The 19780-nt window shown below is 30.6% G+C and overlaps 2 protein-coding genes across 2 annotated transcripts in view; one reads left to right on the forward strand and one right to left on the reverse strand.

The window, feature by feature from the left end:
* LOC143190637 (disks large 1 tumor suppressor protein) overlaps positions 1-19780 on the forward strand; it is a 308341-nt gene that overhangs the window by 288005 nt on the left and 556 nt on the right. The window lies entirely within an intron of this gene.
* LOC143190630 (uncharacterized) lies at positions 6854-19476 on the reverse strand. The gene is made up of 4 exons (XM_076395107.1): positions 19342-19476; positions 9489-9675; positions 7257-7627; positions 6854-7197 (listed from the first exon to the last, which is right to left on the reverse strand). The coding sequence occupies exons 1-4, from the start codon at positions 19354-19356 to the stop codon at positions 6898-6900; spliced, it is 873 nt and encodes a 290-aa protein (XP_076251222.1). The 5' UTR covers positions 19357-19476; the 3' UTR covers positions 6854-6897.

Here is a 19780-nt window from a genome sequence, read left to right on the forward strand (position 1 = left end):
ATTTCCTCTTAGTGATCTTGAAACCTTATAACATATTAGCCCAATTAGCACTTACTAACATTTTTTAAATTGCATTTAATTAAATCTAATTTCCATTAACTTTCAATAATCAACAAAGTAATAATAAACGTAAAATTACTATGCCGCTGAAGATTATAATAAAGTATCATAAGTAAGATTATTTTCAGAACTGTAACTTCAGAGCACCAAACACAAGTATACATCAGCTTTCTTTACTCGTATGTTATAAATATAAGTATGAAATAACAGTTTGAAAATAACAACAAAATAACAATTTTGAAATTGATATTCGACTTTAGCAGGTATATTTTTTTGGACACCAGATATATCCCCTTAATGGATGTCTTACTTCTACATAAGAGTATTCTTTATAAATCCTTTATTACTCTACGCTTTAAGATTAATTGTAATAAATGGTCAATAAATTCTTGAATAAAAAATTTAAAAAAATTATTGTTAACATCTGATATAATATAAATTATAATTGATTGCTTGACGTTACTGGATCTTTCCAATTATAAACGCCATTATCCCATTGTCTGACGGTGTCTTTGTCAAGTGACGTCAGTTTTCGTTTTTCTTAATTATAAAGGATTATTGAACGAACGTTGCAGATTTCTAAAGATGTCCGTTGAATTTTAATGGCGAGTCCCTCCTTCAGTTGATCACCTGAACGATGAGATCCTCTCGGCCCCGAACGCTGTTTAATATTCATAAATTCCGTCACGGGACTGTATGGGGGGGAATCGTTTCGTAATTTCGGATGTCGGTGTAAATTTATGTCATTTTTTACTTATGCGTTTTATTGATTTTCGTGTATATCAGAATTGAAAGTTAAATTATGCCGTTTCATGTCGCTGGCCTATTTCGAAATGATTCAAATGGCATTTTCTTTTTTATATTGAAATCATATAATGTTTATATTAGGTGTGGTATATTAATTTTTGGGGTGTTAAAATTTTGTTCCTGGTCATATTTGCAGCTTTGCTCAGTTTTTGTCAGCTTATAATAAATCACAGCTTACTTGCTCAGTAAAGCTTTATGGCTATCACTATCTCTTCGGTATCGATATGTTTGCACTGACCCATTTTGGTGCTTGAGATTGTTGTAGTAGAACCACTTTTCATCTCCAGTCACAATGCATTATAGAGAAATCTTTTTTTTGCGTAGCAATGATGATGACAATGGCGTTTTCAATCATGTGATTTTTTCTCCATTTGGGTCTTTTTCATCGCATGTGACACGATAACGTTTTTTACAATCGAAAATGGTGAATCTAAAAATAGGCCTTGAAATTCTGCTTCAAAGGTATGACCGGAAGTTAAATGACTGCATCGAATAGTGACTGGTAGTGAAAAGTGGATATTATTCAAAATAAATCATGGTTATCACACGACGAAGCCATGGCCAAGGCTAAGTCGTTTTGGTTGCAAGACATTGCCCTGTGTTTGGTGAGACCAGAGTGGCGTGGTGTGTTACGAACTGTTAATAGTGATCGCTGCCATCAACAAAGAGTAATTTTGAACCGTACGTTGTTCGAGAAACGTCCAGAGTGGGTTCGAAGATACGATAAAGTAATTACAGCACGATAACCTGTGTTCTCATAAAGCAAAACTGGTCAAGAGAGCCTTGAAACTACATAGTTAGATGGTACATATTACCACACCCGCCATACTTTCCAAAACTTTTCCCAACCGATTATCAAATTTTCGCATCAATGGGACACGCGCTTGCACATCAGCATATTTTTCAATTTTTTTCAAAATTGGTAATATCTTTCAGACACACCCGATATTATTATCTATATCTAAAAGAATTTAATAGTTATGGTGTAAAAGTTACGATATTTATATGCTTCAATCATCAAAAAGTAAAGTAGTGTTTTCAATAAGTCCGTAGAAATGAAACTGAAATAAAAGACGCATTCTATCTGTAACTGTAAAATTGCTTTTCATTAACATCTTTTTATTAATATATAAACATTATATATTTTTGATGTGTGCTTAGGCGGGACTAAAACTGGCGAATACGTTTCAAGTTGGAAACAATTTGTTAATTAATTAGCTGAATTTTGCAATGTATATTAACTATATGAGCAAGAGCATTATCTTAATCGAAAATATATTTTTATCTCCGTAGTCTGACTCTTGGGGTTGATAATTCCATGTAATTGTTTCAAAATAGAATAATCTTAGGTTATTAAGCTATAGTTAAGTAGTTGTGTTAGCATAATATGCCTTTTACATCCCGAAAAACTAAGTAGTCTGTTGTTTAGAAAACACTGCATGAATTTAACTGTCCTTATGTGAACCAGCTTGAAGGCTTGAACTGTCATTTTCACTTCTCATACTTTGAAGTCTTTTTTTGTGAATGAGAAGTATGTAAGAATTATCATTAGCCTTAAAGCTATTTTTATAACGAACTTGGTTACAACCTGATGTTCGAATTTTTTCGTTGTTAAAAAATGCGACGGCACATCTACTCTAAGAGGCTTATAAACAAAGTATGAAATGAAATTTTGTATATACTCTTATGGAAAATAAGAAGATTAGAGCAACAGATTTTTGTTGTAATTTTAGAGAAATAGCACCCAAAGAAGTCAACACCTTTTACTAAAATTTAGTAATTACTCACGTTTTTCTGTCTGACTTTATCGTTAGAAATATTAAAAATACCAATATCAATTTATATGTTCTATATATTAAATGTGTTCTGCAATATTATAGTGTACTCGTAAATCCACAATATTAACTTCAGATGGCTTTTAAACAACCTCGGTAAAAATATCGTTTCTTTTAGGAGGCGCCTAATTCCATTTTTCTTAATTGCCATGGATTATTGAACTATACCAGGCAGATTTCGGACGGCTTGCTATAAATCTTAACGAGTTCTACCCTCGAGTCGGTTACCTGAACAATGTGGGTTTCGAAACGATCTTAATATTCAGAATGGACTGTTGTTATAACATGGATCACTGTCCTCTAATAAATTCAGAATCCCGGCGAAATTAAGCGATAGACTATATAAAATTCTGTTAAGGTATTTTTTATTATTGGGTAAATATACTTTAGTTGTTTTCTCTTAACATTTGTTAACTGAAATCCAATACAATATCTAATATACGTGTTACTATATTTAAGTATTGACATTTTTAAAACTTTTCAATTGATCGATCGATCTCACATTAGATTAAAAATAAATCAATCTATAACATCTGCGACCTATAAATCTATAAGCTAATTTACGAAAGCTTATTATTATTCAAAACTATTTGAATAGCTTTTTGTTAATTGACAGAAGAGATTTAAAATGCCATTTTATTTTGTACATAACTTCATTTTATATTAGCTATTGTCCGTATACGTTTTTTAAATGTTTATTATTTACTTCATCACTTATGTTCCCAACTTGTTCACTTATTTGTGAAGTGTTCTCTTTATCTATAGACTATCGTATTCCTTTTGCTTGTTTTTATTGTTATGAAAACCTGAATCAATTTGGGATTGGATTTTATTAATTGGAAAACTTCACAATAAAACATGAAAGAAGTTATAAAATTACAGAAAAATAAAATCAATACGGGACAGTTTGCAGGAAATGAAAGGATTAAAGAGAATGAAACCACTCGGGCTTGTACAAAGTGTATGTCAAGTATACCGGTAATTAATTACCAGCACTAGTTATAAATATGTAATAGGATAATTTGGTATATATATATATATATATATATATATATATATATATATATAATTTGGTTATATGGAATACTACTATGGGGAACCGCTAACAAGTCTAATATATCCATTAATAACGGTTCCAAAATAAAATGTTGCGTGCCATTGTCGATGCTCCGAACTATGTTTCAAATCAAGTGATACAACGCGATATTCCTCTAGAACCAATAACGAGTATAATTCAACGTGTTTGTGTGAAATAATTCGAAAGAGTGTCACTGTACTGTGTATCCCAATGTACTCGCTAATCAGCAAAATATGCGAAGTGGCAGTGAAGTGCGTAGACAAAAACGTCTAACACCATCAGATCTGATTATTGGACATATATAATAAGCTTTAGAATAAGACTAATTAATCAGAATGGTATTATATACAGGAGATCACTTAATGAAGTGATTTTCTACATGCCATGTGTATATAATATAAACATAACAAATACTTATTGCCCTCTGGGCAGATTGTTGAACAACTCAGAGTGATAAAAAATATCATTTTATTCCACTGATATTATGTGCAAAACTACATAAGCTACATTCCGCCAAAATAACAGCATCATCGGTTAATAGTTCTTTGAAAAGGTCGAGTTTTGTGCCTGCATTACTTTTCTTGATTCTTAAGAAAGATACTAAAAGTTATCGTTTGCCGCTAGAGTCTTACGGTGAGTATGCTCCAGTCATAATTACATTTGAAACGTGGATTCGCCGATTCAAATGTGATGATTTCAACGTCCAAGGTAAAGAAAGTCCTGGTAGGCGGAAATATTTGCAAAGGCGGAATAGCAGGGGTTATTCTATGAAGATCCAATACTCGAAATTGCTTTTGTGCAATTGGCTGAAAAATTTTATGTAAGCTGAATCGAAATTTGTGAACGATTAGAAGCAATGGAGAAGATACAATGGAAATACTGAGTTGAAAAACATAATTAGAAAATTGATCCTCAGTGAAACTCTGCTTCTAGATTATGAAAGGAAGTAAATTTTTGCATCGAATTGTAACAGGATGGTTATGAAAAACTAATTTATTTGGAAAAACATTACATGGCGATGCTGGACCTTACACTGCATGGCCAAATCACTTTAGTCGTAAGAGTGTCCGGTGCATATTATGAATTATTGAAACCTGGACAAATAGTTAATACTACAATTAATGTAGTAATTAATGTGTAATCAATTTGAATTATCTGTTAATCGAAATACGTTCACAGTATGCTCAAAGAAATGATAAGATAATTGTTCAGCATGACAACGTGCCGCCTTATACAGCAAAACCAATCAAAGAAGTGTTGTAATCACTTCCCTGCTCTCCCGCCCTCTTCTCCAAATTTAACTCCATCGGATTATCACTTTTTCGCACTAATTCGCACTTCCAGAGCAGCACCCCATTTGGTTAGAAGGAAAAGCCCTTCGTTTTGAAAGGCACCCATAAATTGCTTAAGAAATTGTGAAAATAAGTGCAATACTATGAATAAATACATTATTTTAACTACCCATCGTAAATGACGTGTATGTTTTAATGAAACAAAAAGGAAAATAATTATCGACACACCTGCTAAATGTTACTAGTATTCACACCTTAATTTAGTCTAATTTAACTTTAATTCATTTAATGCTGCACTTTTATTAATTATCTAAATGAATGCATCTAAGTAAAAAGAAAAGTAATAATAAATTAATTTTTAAATTAAAATTATACTAACAGTATTTAATAATACATGTTATATAAAAAGTGTTATGAAATTTCTTAAGTAAATATAATCGGTTATCTGAAATGTTGAAAAATATTACCTGTGAATACATACTCGTATGTAGCTGTTTGATGTACATTTCGACGCATTTTATATTTACGCCATCAAAATATGCATTTTATACCCAACAACTTTTCGAATATCAAAAATCGTTGATTTCGTTCATTAAATAGCGGTGATGAGGGAATAATAAGGAAATATTGGTTGTCAAGTCTGGATTATATAACGAATTAATTAAATACTTGCGTTTTAAATGTTCAGAAAGTCACTTAAGTTTATTTGTAAGTTATAGTAATATGTGATGTTAATATATATAGACATTAATCTCAAACTAAATTACAGAAGCTTCAATTTCATAAAAATTCAATTCCCACACATTTGCCGGCTTGGTGGCGCAGTGGCAAAGGCGATGGGAGGGTCCTCCTACTGTTGCGATAGGCGCGGGTTCGAATCCTGCTGGGGCATCGTCGTAAATTTATGTTTGTGATTGTTTAAAATTTGTAAATGTTCTAGGCAAGAGTGTAAAATTCGACAAGGAAAATTATCCCAGTCACGCCAGTAAGCAGGCTGGGTACGACCGGATGTCTTCTGGAATGATTTCTAAAGTTGGTCACTCGCCAGTCGGTAGGCTTAATGCTGAGGACCGTGGTTAGGAGCCCACGTTAAACTTTAGGCCCAGTCCAGATAAACCCATAGTTGGTAAAAGGTGACTTTAAAATATATTTTTAAAAAAATTCACACACTCAACTTACTCACCGTGTAAACTTTTAATGGAACAATTATCGATTTTGGATGGCTTTAACTAGTATGGTTGGTAGGTCTTCATCGCCAAAAGTTAAATTAAGCTCATGAAGCTAATAAATCTTGTAAATTGAGCGTTAGAGATAGCAGAGAAAAAAATCTATATTTTTTTACAATTACGAAAAATATAAATATTTTACAAAATATATATCGATATTCTTAAGAAATAATAAAAATAAACTTAAACTTAAAAAATAAACTTAAAAATAAACCAAAATAAAAACTTAAACTAAAAACTTTTAAAATTAAGTACCATTTTAAAAGGTTTAGTAGGAGTAAGTAAAAGGCTTATAAAAATATATTTAATTTTTTGAAAAAATATGGAAAAATATCGGCTAATAAAAATATCTATATATTTGTCCAAAAAAATTTCGGTAAAAAAAATTCGATATTTTCTTCAAAATATATGGAAAAAATATATCGATATTTTTCCAGCGTATATATTGTACGAGATTATAATATTTGTGATGCCAATATTATAAATAATTGTTTTAATAAACGCGATAAATAAAATGTTCGAGTATCAAAAGGAGTAAATAAAATTGACACAGTATTGATTTATTATTATATTTATTTTTCTATTGTTTTGATAATAAATTACCAGGATGAGGCATGAGAAGAATAACCTCCGTAAGAACTTGGAACATATGATGCTAATAGTCCACCAGAGGATCCGGAACCGTATGAGCTGCTGTAGCCGGAACCATAAGAGCCGGATCCGTATGATCCTGAACTGACAGAAACTGGTGCAGACCAGGCAGATCCATACGAGCTTTCATAAGAGCCACCTAGTGAGCTTGAACTGACTGATACAACAGGTTCAGCAACAACGTATTCGTATGTAGATATTGGAGCTTGGTATGAGTATGAGTGACCGGTACTGACTGGTACGGGTACCTATATTTCACAACAATTATTTATGATAAAACAATATTCATGACAATTTTAATACAAACCTGAACATATACTGGTTTTTCAACAGGAACTGGTACATGATTGGTGATGGGCACTGGATAAGGTTGAGGAACATTAACAGTTTTAGTGACTTCTACGGGATAGGGTTGTGGAACTGGCACAGTCTTGGTCACAGTTACTGGGTAAGGTTTTGGTACTTCCACGGTTTTGGTTACAGTGACTGGATAGGGTTGAGGTACAGGAACTGCAACTGGGGTGTTGATGGTTTTCACCTCGTGGGTGTGAGTATGGGTGTGAACGTTGGCGGCGCCAACTGAGCCAGAGTAACCTCCAGACAAACCACCGCTTCCATAACCGGAGTAACCTCCAGCATTGGATCCGCCATAACCATATCCGCCAGCGTATCCAGAACCTGAAAATGTTCGATGAATATTTTAAATAATACTGATACCTAGGCGATACGAGGACGTTATTAAAATTATTGTTGACTGAATCAATAATTTTGTTTGTATTTTTTCGCTTTGGCAACAGAGAGGTTATGAGAAAAAAGTTGAATATCATTTTCAAAGTATTTAATCTACATATTTTTGTGAAAGTTATGATGATATAACGAAATAAAGAGAAAGCAATATTTGGTAAATATAGCCTGTCTAACCTGTCTTTTACCAATTAAGCCACACATTGCTAAGTCTTATTTTATAAAAAAAAAACATCTTGAAATTACTTTTATTCACATTCATTTATATATATTCTAAATTTATAAGGATAATTTATTTCAAGTTCATTATTTGAATAAATAACAAAAATTCAAATAACTATACTATTGTTCAATTGTACTTGCATTATTTTTTATTATTATTTAAGTATTATATTGTTACTAGTCCCATCGACATCGGCCCTATCTCAGTCTTTGATGAAATAATGTTTATACATGTCACTGCTGTATGTTTTATTACATGCACCTCACTACACAACACTACACAAGATCAGATGGTTTGATTATTTTCAGTCAGTGTCCTGCTCTGGTGATATCCAAAAGTTGCAATATTCTCATGAGAATGCAATTCTCTTGATTTCTTGACTGACTGTGGGTATCTGAATGTCTCGATATAAGTAGTTAGTCCTGTAGTATTTGGGTGCGCTCACATACCTCTCAGAACTTTGTTCTGAAAATTTTATATTTTGTTTTTATTACTCTTTGCAGAACATTCCCATAATTCAACTGTGTATGTTCATATACGTTTCAGTATTTGCATATATAACAGCAATGTATTATGTACTAATAATTGTGATTTTTTCCAATTAGCCAATACATGTTGCTATTTTTTCCTTGGTTATTCTGTGGATCTGGTCCATTATTGAATACTTGTTAATAAACATAAATTGGTGTGTTGGTATTAGGTTTTTTTTCTTTATGATCGATTTTATTCTTTTTAACAGGAGTTTTTCCAAAACTTTAGATTTTACTGGCAGCAGTCATATATATCTATAGGCTTTTATTTCGTTTGGTGACTTTCCAGATTTTGTGCTCATTATAATTTCCGCCATCTTCCAAATGCCTAGGACATACTTGCATTAATATACATGCACGATGAATATGGGATAAATGATAAGTTTGTATTCATAAGATGATGTGATCTTCTGTTCCCACTAAATATAACATATAGTGTCAATATTTGTGGTTGAACTTTTATAATGCATTAGCAAATTATATTTAGTTTATATATCGTCGCCTATAACATATAGCCAAACGATGTAATATAATGAATCTACTTAAAGATTTGATTCTTTTTTCAGTTTCCAATAGGGTCATTTTTAAGCTTTCGAAATCTAAGTAAATTAAAGTAAGCCAAAGGATGCCAATACTTAGTGTAATAACATTTTCTCTATAATTTCCTAAATTCCCTTTCAATCATTCTTCTCTTTTTTTTAGGATAAGAAAAGCAGTAGTGCCAATAGTTTTCCTTATTCAACGAAATTAGACATGACTACAATCCGAACGAAAAGTGGTAGACTAACACGAAACTATTCAAACAGTAATTAAAGCAACAAGTGAAATTATACTTTTGACTGTGAACTGACTCTTGTTCCAGCGTCACTCTTCAAGATAATCAAGAATATTTCGCTTCTATGTTTAGTTTAGTTAGTTAATTCATATACTATTTCGTAGCAATTTTTGAAACTATTGACTTCCAATTCGATTTCATTTTCGATGTTATACATTACATTAAATAAGACTAAATTATTGTACATACTATACATATTATACTTACTACCGTATCCAGCGCTAACACCGCCTCCATATGATGACCCTCCATATAAACCTCCGCCCACAGAACTGTATCCGTGGTCAATGTAAGTGGTGCCTAGATCAATCAGTCCGACATGTCGTTTCACTTGAGTTTTCTCGCCTTCTTTCGTTTCTTCGGCACTCACGAGTACTGTAAGAACTGCTACAACCTGAAACAAGAAATAATTTTAACATTTTTTTTAATTACTCTACTTATTACTTCCTCAATTTTCCCACAGAGCAATAAATATTTATTATATTTATATTATATATACATGGTGCTATTTTAAAGCTTATTCTAAAGTTTATATAGGTCCAATAATCAGATCGGATGGTGTTAGAGGATTTAGTCTACGAATGTCACTGTCACTTCGCATATTTAGCTGATTATCGAGTATATTGGGATGCATTGACACTCTTTCTAAGTGCTTCACACAAACACGTTGAATTACACTCGTTATTGGTTCTAAAGGAATATAACGTTGTATCACTTCATTCAAGTACAAGTTCGTTTGTTTATTCGTTTGGCGAGTATGTGCTTCTTTCAAATTCGGCGTCGATCTAGGTGCCTAGGGACTTGACAATTATTGATTTAAACTGATGGACATGTTCTTCTAACGTAGCGTAAAAGTTATATGACTAGTCAATTGTAACATAAATACCATATTGTGATATAGTTACTTAAAATATTATTTATTGATATTTTTAGTTAATGCCCGATTTTACTTATTAATAACATTAACATTATCAATCGTCTAGTAATCAGTACATCGGATCCAATACGCTGTACAATAATCAGGAGATGTTCTCAATAAAAATTTGCTAAGAAAATGAAGCTCACTGTGTAAACGAAAGGAAACCGTATTCTCTATGTAAAGATTCAGCACTTTTAGTTATTTCCATCGAACGCTTCACTTAACTGAAAAAAAATATATTTCCATCTTTCTACAAATTTTAATTAGTGGAAGCTTTAAAGGAGAATTATTATGTTATGTTATCAGAAAAACTTGAACTGAAAAAATATTATTCATTTTTCCTGGGCAAAATTGTAGATATCCGTACGCAACTAAAGACATCAAGGACATTTTTACACGCTTTCTGTTAGATAAAATTAAATCCGCTGACATTATAAATATTACTATATACTTTTGTATAATTTGAGCATTTTCTGAATCTTATGTATGTTAAGTGTTTAACATACACTTATGATTGAGATTAAGTTTATCATGAACCTAATGCAAAAAATGCTTCATTAGGAAGTAATCATATTAATACGATACAAATTTTATTTAAACAAAGCTATCTTATAATTATTCTCAATAAAACTATCTTTTAAAACCGAAGAAATTATCATATATCATATCATATCATTATCATAATATCATATCATAATAAAAATAATTTACAAAACTAGTATGCACAATGCTTTCAAGTATAAGGTATTGTTTGTGTTTAGTGTCGAAAATAATATCAGATATTATAAATACTAAATTTTTCCACGTTTTGCCTGAATAAGTTAATTCTTAACTTATTTTAGTCTTTTAATCTTAAGTATTTTAGTCTTAATTTACAATTCAGAATAGATTGGGGTTATTACTGAATGAATGTGAACTCTTGGGACCAACAATTGCACACAAATGATGTAATCAAATAATTTTCCTTGTTAGTCTGGTTCAGCTGAAAAGTTATACGTTTACGTCATACTATTATTTTTATCACGTTATTAATATTTTTGTTGTAATTTTGACAATGCAGAAATAAATATGTTTTAAATTAAAACAATAATTATATTCCAAGGAAAAAATATTTACAGAAGCGTTACTAATACTTATACTTTAATCAAAAAGCTTATAGTGAAAGATCCTATCAATTTTTATGTATCAATAAACATTTGTATCTAGAAGTGCTAATTTTAAAGAGTGACATATAAAGCCATGCACGAAATTAATTTAGTATAGCATTGTAAACCCAAAAGTTATAGCTACCGAAAAAAAGTACCAAAAGTCATAAATGAGAAAAGGGTTCATACCCAATAGTAAACATAATTTTGACATCAATTGTGGGGTGTAACTTTCAGATCATAATCTTGTGAACAAGTTGAAATGGATGGGGGAAGATGGGAATCGATGATCAAAAATATAGCAGGTCATATACAACATTAAATCAATCATAAATATTAGTTAGATATAATAACAAATCATTTCAAATCAAATGTCCTAACTAACAGATCAATTCACAAGAATTTGTAAAATTAATTTTAGAAGGAAAACAAGTAAATTACGAAAAACTTCATTCAAGTACAAGTTCGTTTATTTATTCGTTTGGCGAGTATGTGCTTCTTTCAAGTTCAGCGTCGATCTAGGTGCCTAGGGAGTCGACAATTATTGATATAAACTGATGGACATGTTCATCTATGTAGCGTAAAAGTTATATGACTGGTCAATTGTAACATAAATACCATATTATTATATAGTTACTTAAAATGTTGTTTATTGATATTTTTAGTTAACGCCCGATTTTACTTATTAATAACATTAACATTATCAATCGTCTATTAATCAGTACATCGGATCCAATACGCTGTACAATAATCGCCGATCAGGAGATGTTCTCAATAAAAATTTGCTAAGAAAATGAAGCTCACTGTGTAAACGAAAAGAAACCGTATTCTCTATGTAAAGATTCAGCACTTTTAGTTATTTCCGTCCAACGCTTCACTTAACTGAAAAAAATATATTTCCATCTTTCTACAAATTTTAATGAGTGCAAGCTTTAAAGGAGAATTATTATGTTATGTTATCAGAAAAACTTGAATTGAAAAAATATTATTCATTTTTCCTGGGCAAAATTGTAGATATCCGTACACAACTAAAGACATCAAGGACATTTTTATACGGCTCCTGTCAGAGAAAATTAAATCCACTGACATTATAAATATTACTATATACTTTTGTATAATTTTTTGTGAAAATATATAACTTAAAGTTACACTGAACACGTTGTAGAATTGTAGGAAAAAATAATGTCAGCATTTTCTGAATGTTATGTATGTTAAGTGTTTAACATGCACTTATGATTGAGATTAAGTTTATCATGAACCTAATGCAAAAAATGCTTCATTAGAAAGTAATCATATTAATACGATACAAATTTTATTTAAACAAAGCTATCTAATAATTGTTCTCAATAAAACTATCTTTTAAAACCGAAGAAATTATCATATATCATATCATATCATTATCATAATATCATATCATAATAAAAATAATTTACAAAACTAGTATGCACAATGCTTTCAAGTATAAGATATTGTTTGTGTTTAGTGTCGAAAATAATATCAGATATTATAAATACTAAATTTTTCCACGTTTCGCCTGAATAAGTTAATTCTTAACTTATTTTAGTCTTTTAATCTTAAGTACTTTAGTCTTAATTTACAATTCAGAATAGATTGGGGTTATTACTGAATGAATGTCAACTCTTGGGACCAACAACTACACACAAATGATGTAATCAAATAATTTTCCTTGTTAGTCTGGTTCAGCTGAAAAGTTATACGTTTCCGTCATACTATTATTTTTATCACGTTATTAATATTTTTGTTGTAATTTTGACAATGTAGAAATAAATATGTTTAAAAAAAAAATAATTAAATATGTTAAAACAACAATTATATTCCAATGAAACAATATTTACAGAAGCGTTACTAATTATTATACTTTAATTAAAAAGCTTAGTTGATACTTATAGTGAAAAATCCTATCGATTTTTATTTATCAATAAACGTTTGTATTGAGAAGTGCTAATTTTAAAGAGTGATATATAAAGCCATGCACGAAATTAAGTTAATATAGCATTGTAAATCCAAAAGTTATAGCTACCGAAAAAAAGTACCAAAAGCCATAAATGAAAAAAGGGTTCATACCCAATAGTAAACGTAATTTTGACATCAATTGTGGGGTGTAACTCTCAGATCATAATCTTATGAACAAGTTGAAATGGATGGGGGAAGATGGGAATCGATGATCAAAAATATAGCAGGTCATATTCAACATTAAACCAATCATAAATATTAGTTTGATATAATAACAAATCATTTCAAATCAAATGTCCTAACTAACAGATCAATTCACAAGAATTTGTAAAATTAATTTTAGAAGGAAAACAAGTAAATTACGAAAAACATAACACGTAAATGTGTACCATCGATTAATATCTGAAATTAGTACGTCGTATTTTGTTTTGTTTTATTTTTTGAGAAATTACAGTATCCCCAACAAATTGAGCTCTGGTTTGAAATATTGTTGATTGGAAACATAGCGGCCTCGCCATTTTTCACCGCAAAATAAACGGGCTGGTATCGCATCGTCGGGCGTCATTATCAACTGGCATCCGAACGTGTCATTTGCTAAATTGCGTAGCGTACAGCTCAAAAAGGCCACAAAACGGGAAAAAATGTTTGAATCACTTTTACAGCGACCGAAATATCCGAGGGAAACTTAATTAAAACTGAGAAGCACGCGGAACACGATCGCTCAAAAAGTTTTAATTTTCAAATTCAGTTTTAAAACGGCAACACGAAATCAATAACCTAAAGGACTTTATGGTGATATCTTGGCTTTGTAGGAGCAGAAACCGATCTACATTAGGGATGTCGAAAAAAATCGATATATCGATATATTTTTTTCAAATATATGGATATTTTTCGATGACATTTTGTAGCCGTCGATATTTTTGTTGGGAACAATCGACTGAAATCGACTATCGACTGTTTACTAATTGACTACTTTTTACTATCGACTGTTTCAGTCGCTATTTTTGGTTCGACTGATTTTATTACTATTTACTATCGACTGTTTCAGTCGTTTACTTTTAGTTGCTATTTTCGGTTCTACTAGTTCATTTGACTGATTTTTAACAATGTGGCTGTATCGTCCTAGCCGCGACCTTGAAAGTAATGCGCCGAATTTATGCTTACATAAATTTATATGTAAGATATGTGGTTTTATGTTTGTTCGTTGTTTGCCTGTGAATTACTATATATTGTAAATTAATATAGCAGCAGTTTGGAAAGCTAATTTTCACGGGCAAAAAAACCAAATTGTAAATAACAAATAGTAAGATACTTTCACTGGCATAATAGGTAGTACTTTTGGCTGATATAATAGGCAATACTTTTTTAATAAACTTTCACTATTTTTGTCCAAGACTTTTGTTTGTCAAAACTTTTTTCCTAAAATCTTGAAAACTAAAATTAGTTTCCAAAGGTCTCAGAAATTGCATCGATTCCAAAAGATTTGAAGAAGTTTTTGCAGTAATAGTTGTTAAATTTCTTTTACAAATATTAACGGTGAAGAGGTGAATAAAGTATATTAAATATTTGTAATAAATACATTTTCTGGTAGGAAGACTCTACTTAAATATTCAACAACTGTTTATTTTGATGGCTATTAAAAAGAGCACCACAGTTTTATTTTGTTGACGAATGGACTATCTTAACAGAATGTGTTCAACTTTTAAAGCCTCTTAACATAATGACCGAGTTATCTAGTGAAAGATATCCCACGATGTCTTTAATTATACCGTTAATAAGTGGACTTCAGTATTCCATCAAATCCAGGATTTTAACAAGTGAATGGGGGAAAATTTAAAGACTGGCAATTTTAGAAATGAACACGATATGCGGGAAATCCACATTTTTAAAGACACTACGTGAATTATACCAGTTACATGTAAAATATTCCTCTATACCTGCAACATATGTCCCATCGGAACGAGTTTTTTCAAAATCTAATCTAAGTAATTTAAACATATTTCCGTTCAAAAATAAATAAAACTTTTATTTAAAAAGGGTCTGTTAATTATTGTACGATTATTTTTGGTTCGTCACGGATAAGATTTTTCAATTAGTATATGTTTACATTTTATTTAGTATTTATGGTTATTGAACATCTTTAATTTTTAGGTTTTGTTTAAGTTGTATTGTACTATTGATATTGATTATACTATGTTATTTAAAAATAGTAATTAATATATTAAAACGCGATAAAACATTTGTGGTGTTATTATACCATTCCTTTTTACAAATCCTCAGAACATTCAGTATAAAATTAATTCTACTTCCTTTAAAATTCTATTATTTATTACGTGTTAATAGAAATTAGTTTTTTCCCTTTTCTTTTTAAAATTAGCAAGTGAATGAATACATCTCTGTCTCGTATATATTACCCTTGGAAAATATGAACACATTTAAAATTAACTGTTCCGAACAATTATCGCCGTCCTTTCCTATCTCACAATTTATACAGACAAGAACCCGTATATCTTCGTCTGACATCACGAAAAAAAAACAATCAAATCGCGCATATGACTGAAAATAGTAATTACTATTTTCAGTCGCTATATTTTTGACTATCGACTGTTATGACTGTTTTCAGTCGATAATTCTCAACGCTATTTAAAAGATATATCGATGGTTTTAAAATCGAGTATTGAACTTTCTCCACGATATCCCAATCCCTCCGTTATCTTTTTTCAGAAGAAAATATTCAGAAAAAAATATTGATACCTAGGGTATTTGAACTAGAGTCTCAAGGAACTTTGGTCTGAGATTTCTCCCAAACATTTTTTCGGTAAAAATTAGGAGTGGAGCGGAAAAAAATCGATATTGCAAAAATTCTTTTTTGAGGAAGTGTGGAAATTTTTTAGATAATTGAACCCCTCCCTCTATTGTCAAAAGAGTTTTGCATAAGATACTAGGTTTGTAGTGAGGAAATATCGATATTGTCACAGAGAACTATCGATATATTTTATTCTACGATATATCGATATTTTTCCCCGCTAAACTAATATAGTCTGTTCGAAGTTTTTTGTACATACGTCATCAATATTTTCAATGTATTGCCTGCCGTAATTTGTAAATTCGTTTTAGAATCAGACAATATTTTTCTTCTCACTTTGTTCTAGCTAAAAAGAGGCAATTCTGTCTGACTAGTTCGAACACGTAAACGAATAAACCTATCAAAGTCGTCCGGTTGTCAGACGTATGCAAAATTCTTGAAAGCAATAGCGATAGGAGATTATAAATCTAACTTATAAACTATTGTAGCTCTATAATTAAATGTAATTTTTATATGTACCATAATGTTAAAATAAATTGTACTTGACAACATTTTGGTTCAATTATTTTATTTAGATTTGAATTTTGTTGTATGTCAATGCTAAACTGAACTAAAACTCAGAATTGACGGGGCAACATTGCGACGTTTTGATGTCACAAATTTAGATGACATGTGTCCAAAATAACATTGAATAGACTAGAATTATTAGTTATTATTAAGAATATATAGAACTAATTAACTAGGTTTACTATTTACGTATTTATTTTACCCAATATAAACGTTATTTTAAAGAAAGGGTCTGCGTCAAAATTCTCCTAACCTGTGCCTGAAATAGTTATTTTGGTAGCACTCAACCGTATGGTTACAAATCTTATTGATATATTATTTTAATTATTTCGTATTACAGTTCTGCCTTCTAAGGCATATTGATGAAGTAAACTTCTTCAATGCAGACTTGAACTCTTCTTCTCCAAACAAGTTGTTTATTTTCGTCCAAGGCAGAAAAAAATTACAGAAATGTTAAAACTTGCGAAGGGAAAACCTGCAGATATAGCTTCAACATCGGTAATTTATATGTATTTTTATGTGCTAAGACTATTTGGATATACCTATTTACTATTTTTACTACTTTTAATTATGTCTAACATGTTTCGTAAATGTAATATCGTGGTAAATAACAGTGTAGAGAAAATTTAAGATTAGGCTTCATTTATTAGTTTATTTTATAACAGATAAATAGAAACACGTCATTCAAAATCATTTTGTGGATTTTTTAAAAGTTTTCGTCCGCAACAACCTCTTTTGGGCGTCCACTGCGTTCACCGTCCTCGGTGCTTATTTCACCACGTCTGAACTTAGCATACCAATCCTTTATTGTTGATTTTCCTGGGACAGTGTCCGGAAACTCGGCATCAAACCAAGTTTTTGCTTCAACTGTATTTTTCCCTTCAAAAAGCAATATTTTATCAACACGCGAAACACCTTTTTATCCATTTTTTCACAATAACAAAAGTTGCTTCACTCAAAATGCTATAATTCACAAACTAATGATCCAACGTCTGTCAAATTTATACACGCATCTTTTGAGTTAGGGCTAACTAAAAAACATACGGATTTAATTCTAGTAGCGCCATCTATATGCCAGGCCGGGGACTTTTCAATTGACCTGTTAAGTAAATTGGTTTTTAAAGTCTTGGTATCTGATTTTTTTTCTATTCAAGTTAATATGCCAGAGTTCTGCAAATAATTTGAACTATTTAACGGCTAGATTCTATTCTATTTACGGGTTTTTACACAAAAATATTAATTTAAATGAAAACTCTCATAAACCCTTGTCATCACTTGAAAAGGAATACTACTCCTGGCCATACCAGTTTGGCAACGTAACACCTATATCTTTAAAAAGGTTATTTTATACCACTCCATCTCACAGATTTGCCAAAAACAAAACGTGTTAGGTTTTTCCAACAAATTTCAGATAGATATACAGAAAATATTGAATTATTTAAACAATTGTTAGCAATGCGAATAAATCAACACTGAGCAAGCAGCAAGCGCAAAGGAAAGTGGTATTCAATGTTTTTAGAAGTACGGCTTTGGTAAGCGGAACTGAATTTGTGGAACGGAAGAGACTTACAGCTAAATGCAAGATACAGCATGTTACGTTACGGTAACACATTGTGTCATACAAGGGTGGTACAAGATTACAGGTATAAAACCCCTTAATTATTCGCCAGATTTTGGTAATATAACACTTTTTTTCTATTTGACCACTCTATACTTTTTATTGTGATGTTTCCTGAAATCACAAATGTAGACAAAGTTGACCAATACCATTATTATTAGCAAGAGCTGCAGCCAGTATATTGCATGTGACAAAGTCAATGAATATTCGAATCAATAGCCCCAAGAGAGACCACAAAGACCATTTCAAGTATGGTATTATTCACTATTAATGGCATACATAAGCCCTTACAATAAAAAGTCCAGCATAAAAAATAAAGGGATATGTGCCAATATGAAATTCGCTAAGATTTATGACATGATTTTATGATATAAATGATACATGTTGTTTTCTGTGTCAAATTATTTATAAACTAACAGTTTAACTTTATGTATTATAAAAACCACTGGGCATACAGAACGTAGCAGATATCCTGAGAAATTAAAACATTAAAACATTCGTGTTTGTTATAAAAACCAACCACCATAAAAAATTATCACAAAAACCGAAGGTAGTTGCTAGTTCTAAATAAATAAATGTGGTCAGTTGACCGTGTGTATAATTGATTAAATATTGTAAATCGGTTTTTATTAAAAACTATTTTTAATTAATAATCCTGTTATAATAATAAAGTTGCAGATAAAATACTATTAAATAATTTTATTTTGAAACATAAGTATTCATTGTTGCATGAATAAATAATCAGTTTTAGATAAAATTCATTCAAATATAATAACGTTTTAAAATAGACACAAATTAGTTTGACTATATGATTTTATTAAATACATTATGGATGATAAATAGTAATGTAAATTTGAACAAATGAGAAATATACATATCATACAAGTGATTATTAAATAACTTATTCAAGATATATTAAGACCGCATATAATATTATCCAGTTAGAGGAAACACTAAAGAAATCCAGAACATTTTAAAAACTATACAGGGAGTTTTATATACAACAAAAAAAAACTTTCGATAGTACCTACCACTAAGAATTTCATATTTAACAAGATCACAGATGGCTGGAACACACACAAATCTAAATAGCACACATTTTTGAAAAATAGCGGATTTTTATACCAGGATATGATAAAAATTTGATGACCTCATATGTGACCGGCTCTGCGGGTTTTTTTTATTTGCCCATTTGGGCAAATAGGAATAACACCTTTAACGGCTATTTTATACAATTTAATTTCATTAATATTAAAACAACAGCGAATTGGAATTGGAAAATTTGGTAATCATATAAAAGCCGTTCTATAACTATAGGTCGGTTAATTTTCCTGTATATCAGAATAATTTACAGCTGATCTTTGATTCCCTAGCGTTTATATCACAATTTTTTCGTCTAGAACACGTGTTTATTTTTCCAACACGAAATCGAAATGTATGTTCGTCTTCATTATTTTTAATATTATTTAT

Source organism: Rhynchophorus ferrugineus, unplaced genomic scaffold (genome assembly GCF_030347505.1).
Source record: "Rhynchophorus ferrugineus isolate W39M unplaced genomic scaffold, kcgeb_rfMv2 rfM2, whole genome shotgun sequence".
In the NCBI taxonomy this organism is placed as follows: Eukaryota; Metazoa; Arthropoda; class Insecta; order Coleoptera; family Curculionidae; genus Rhynchophorus; species Rhynchophorus ferrugineus.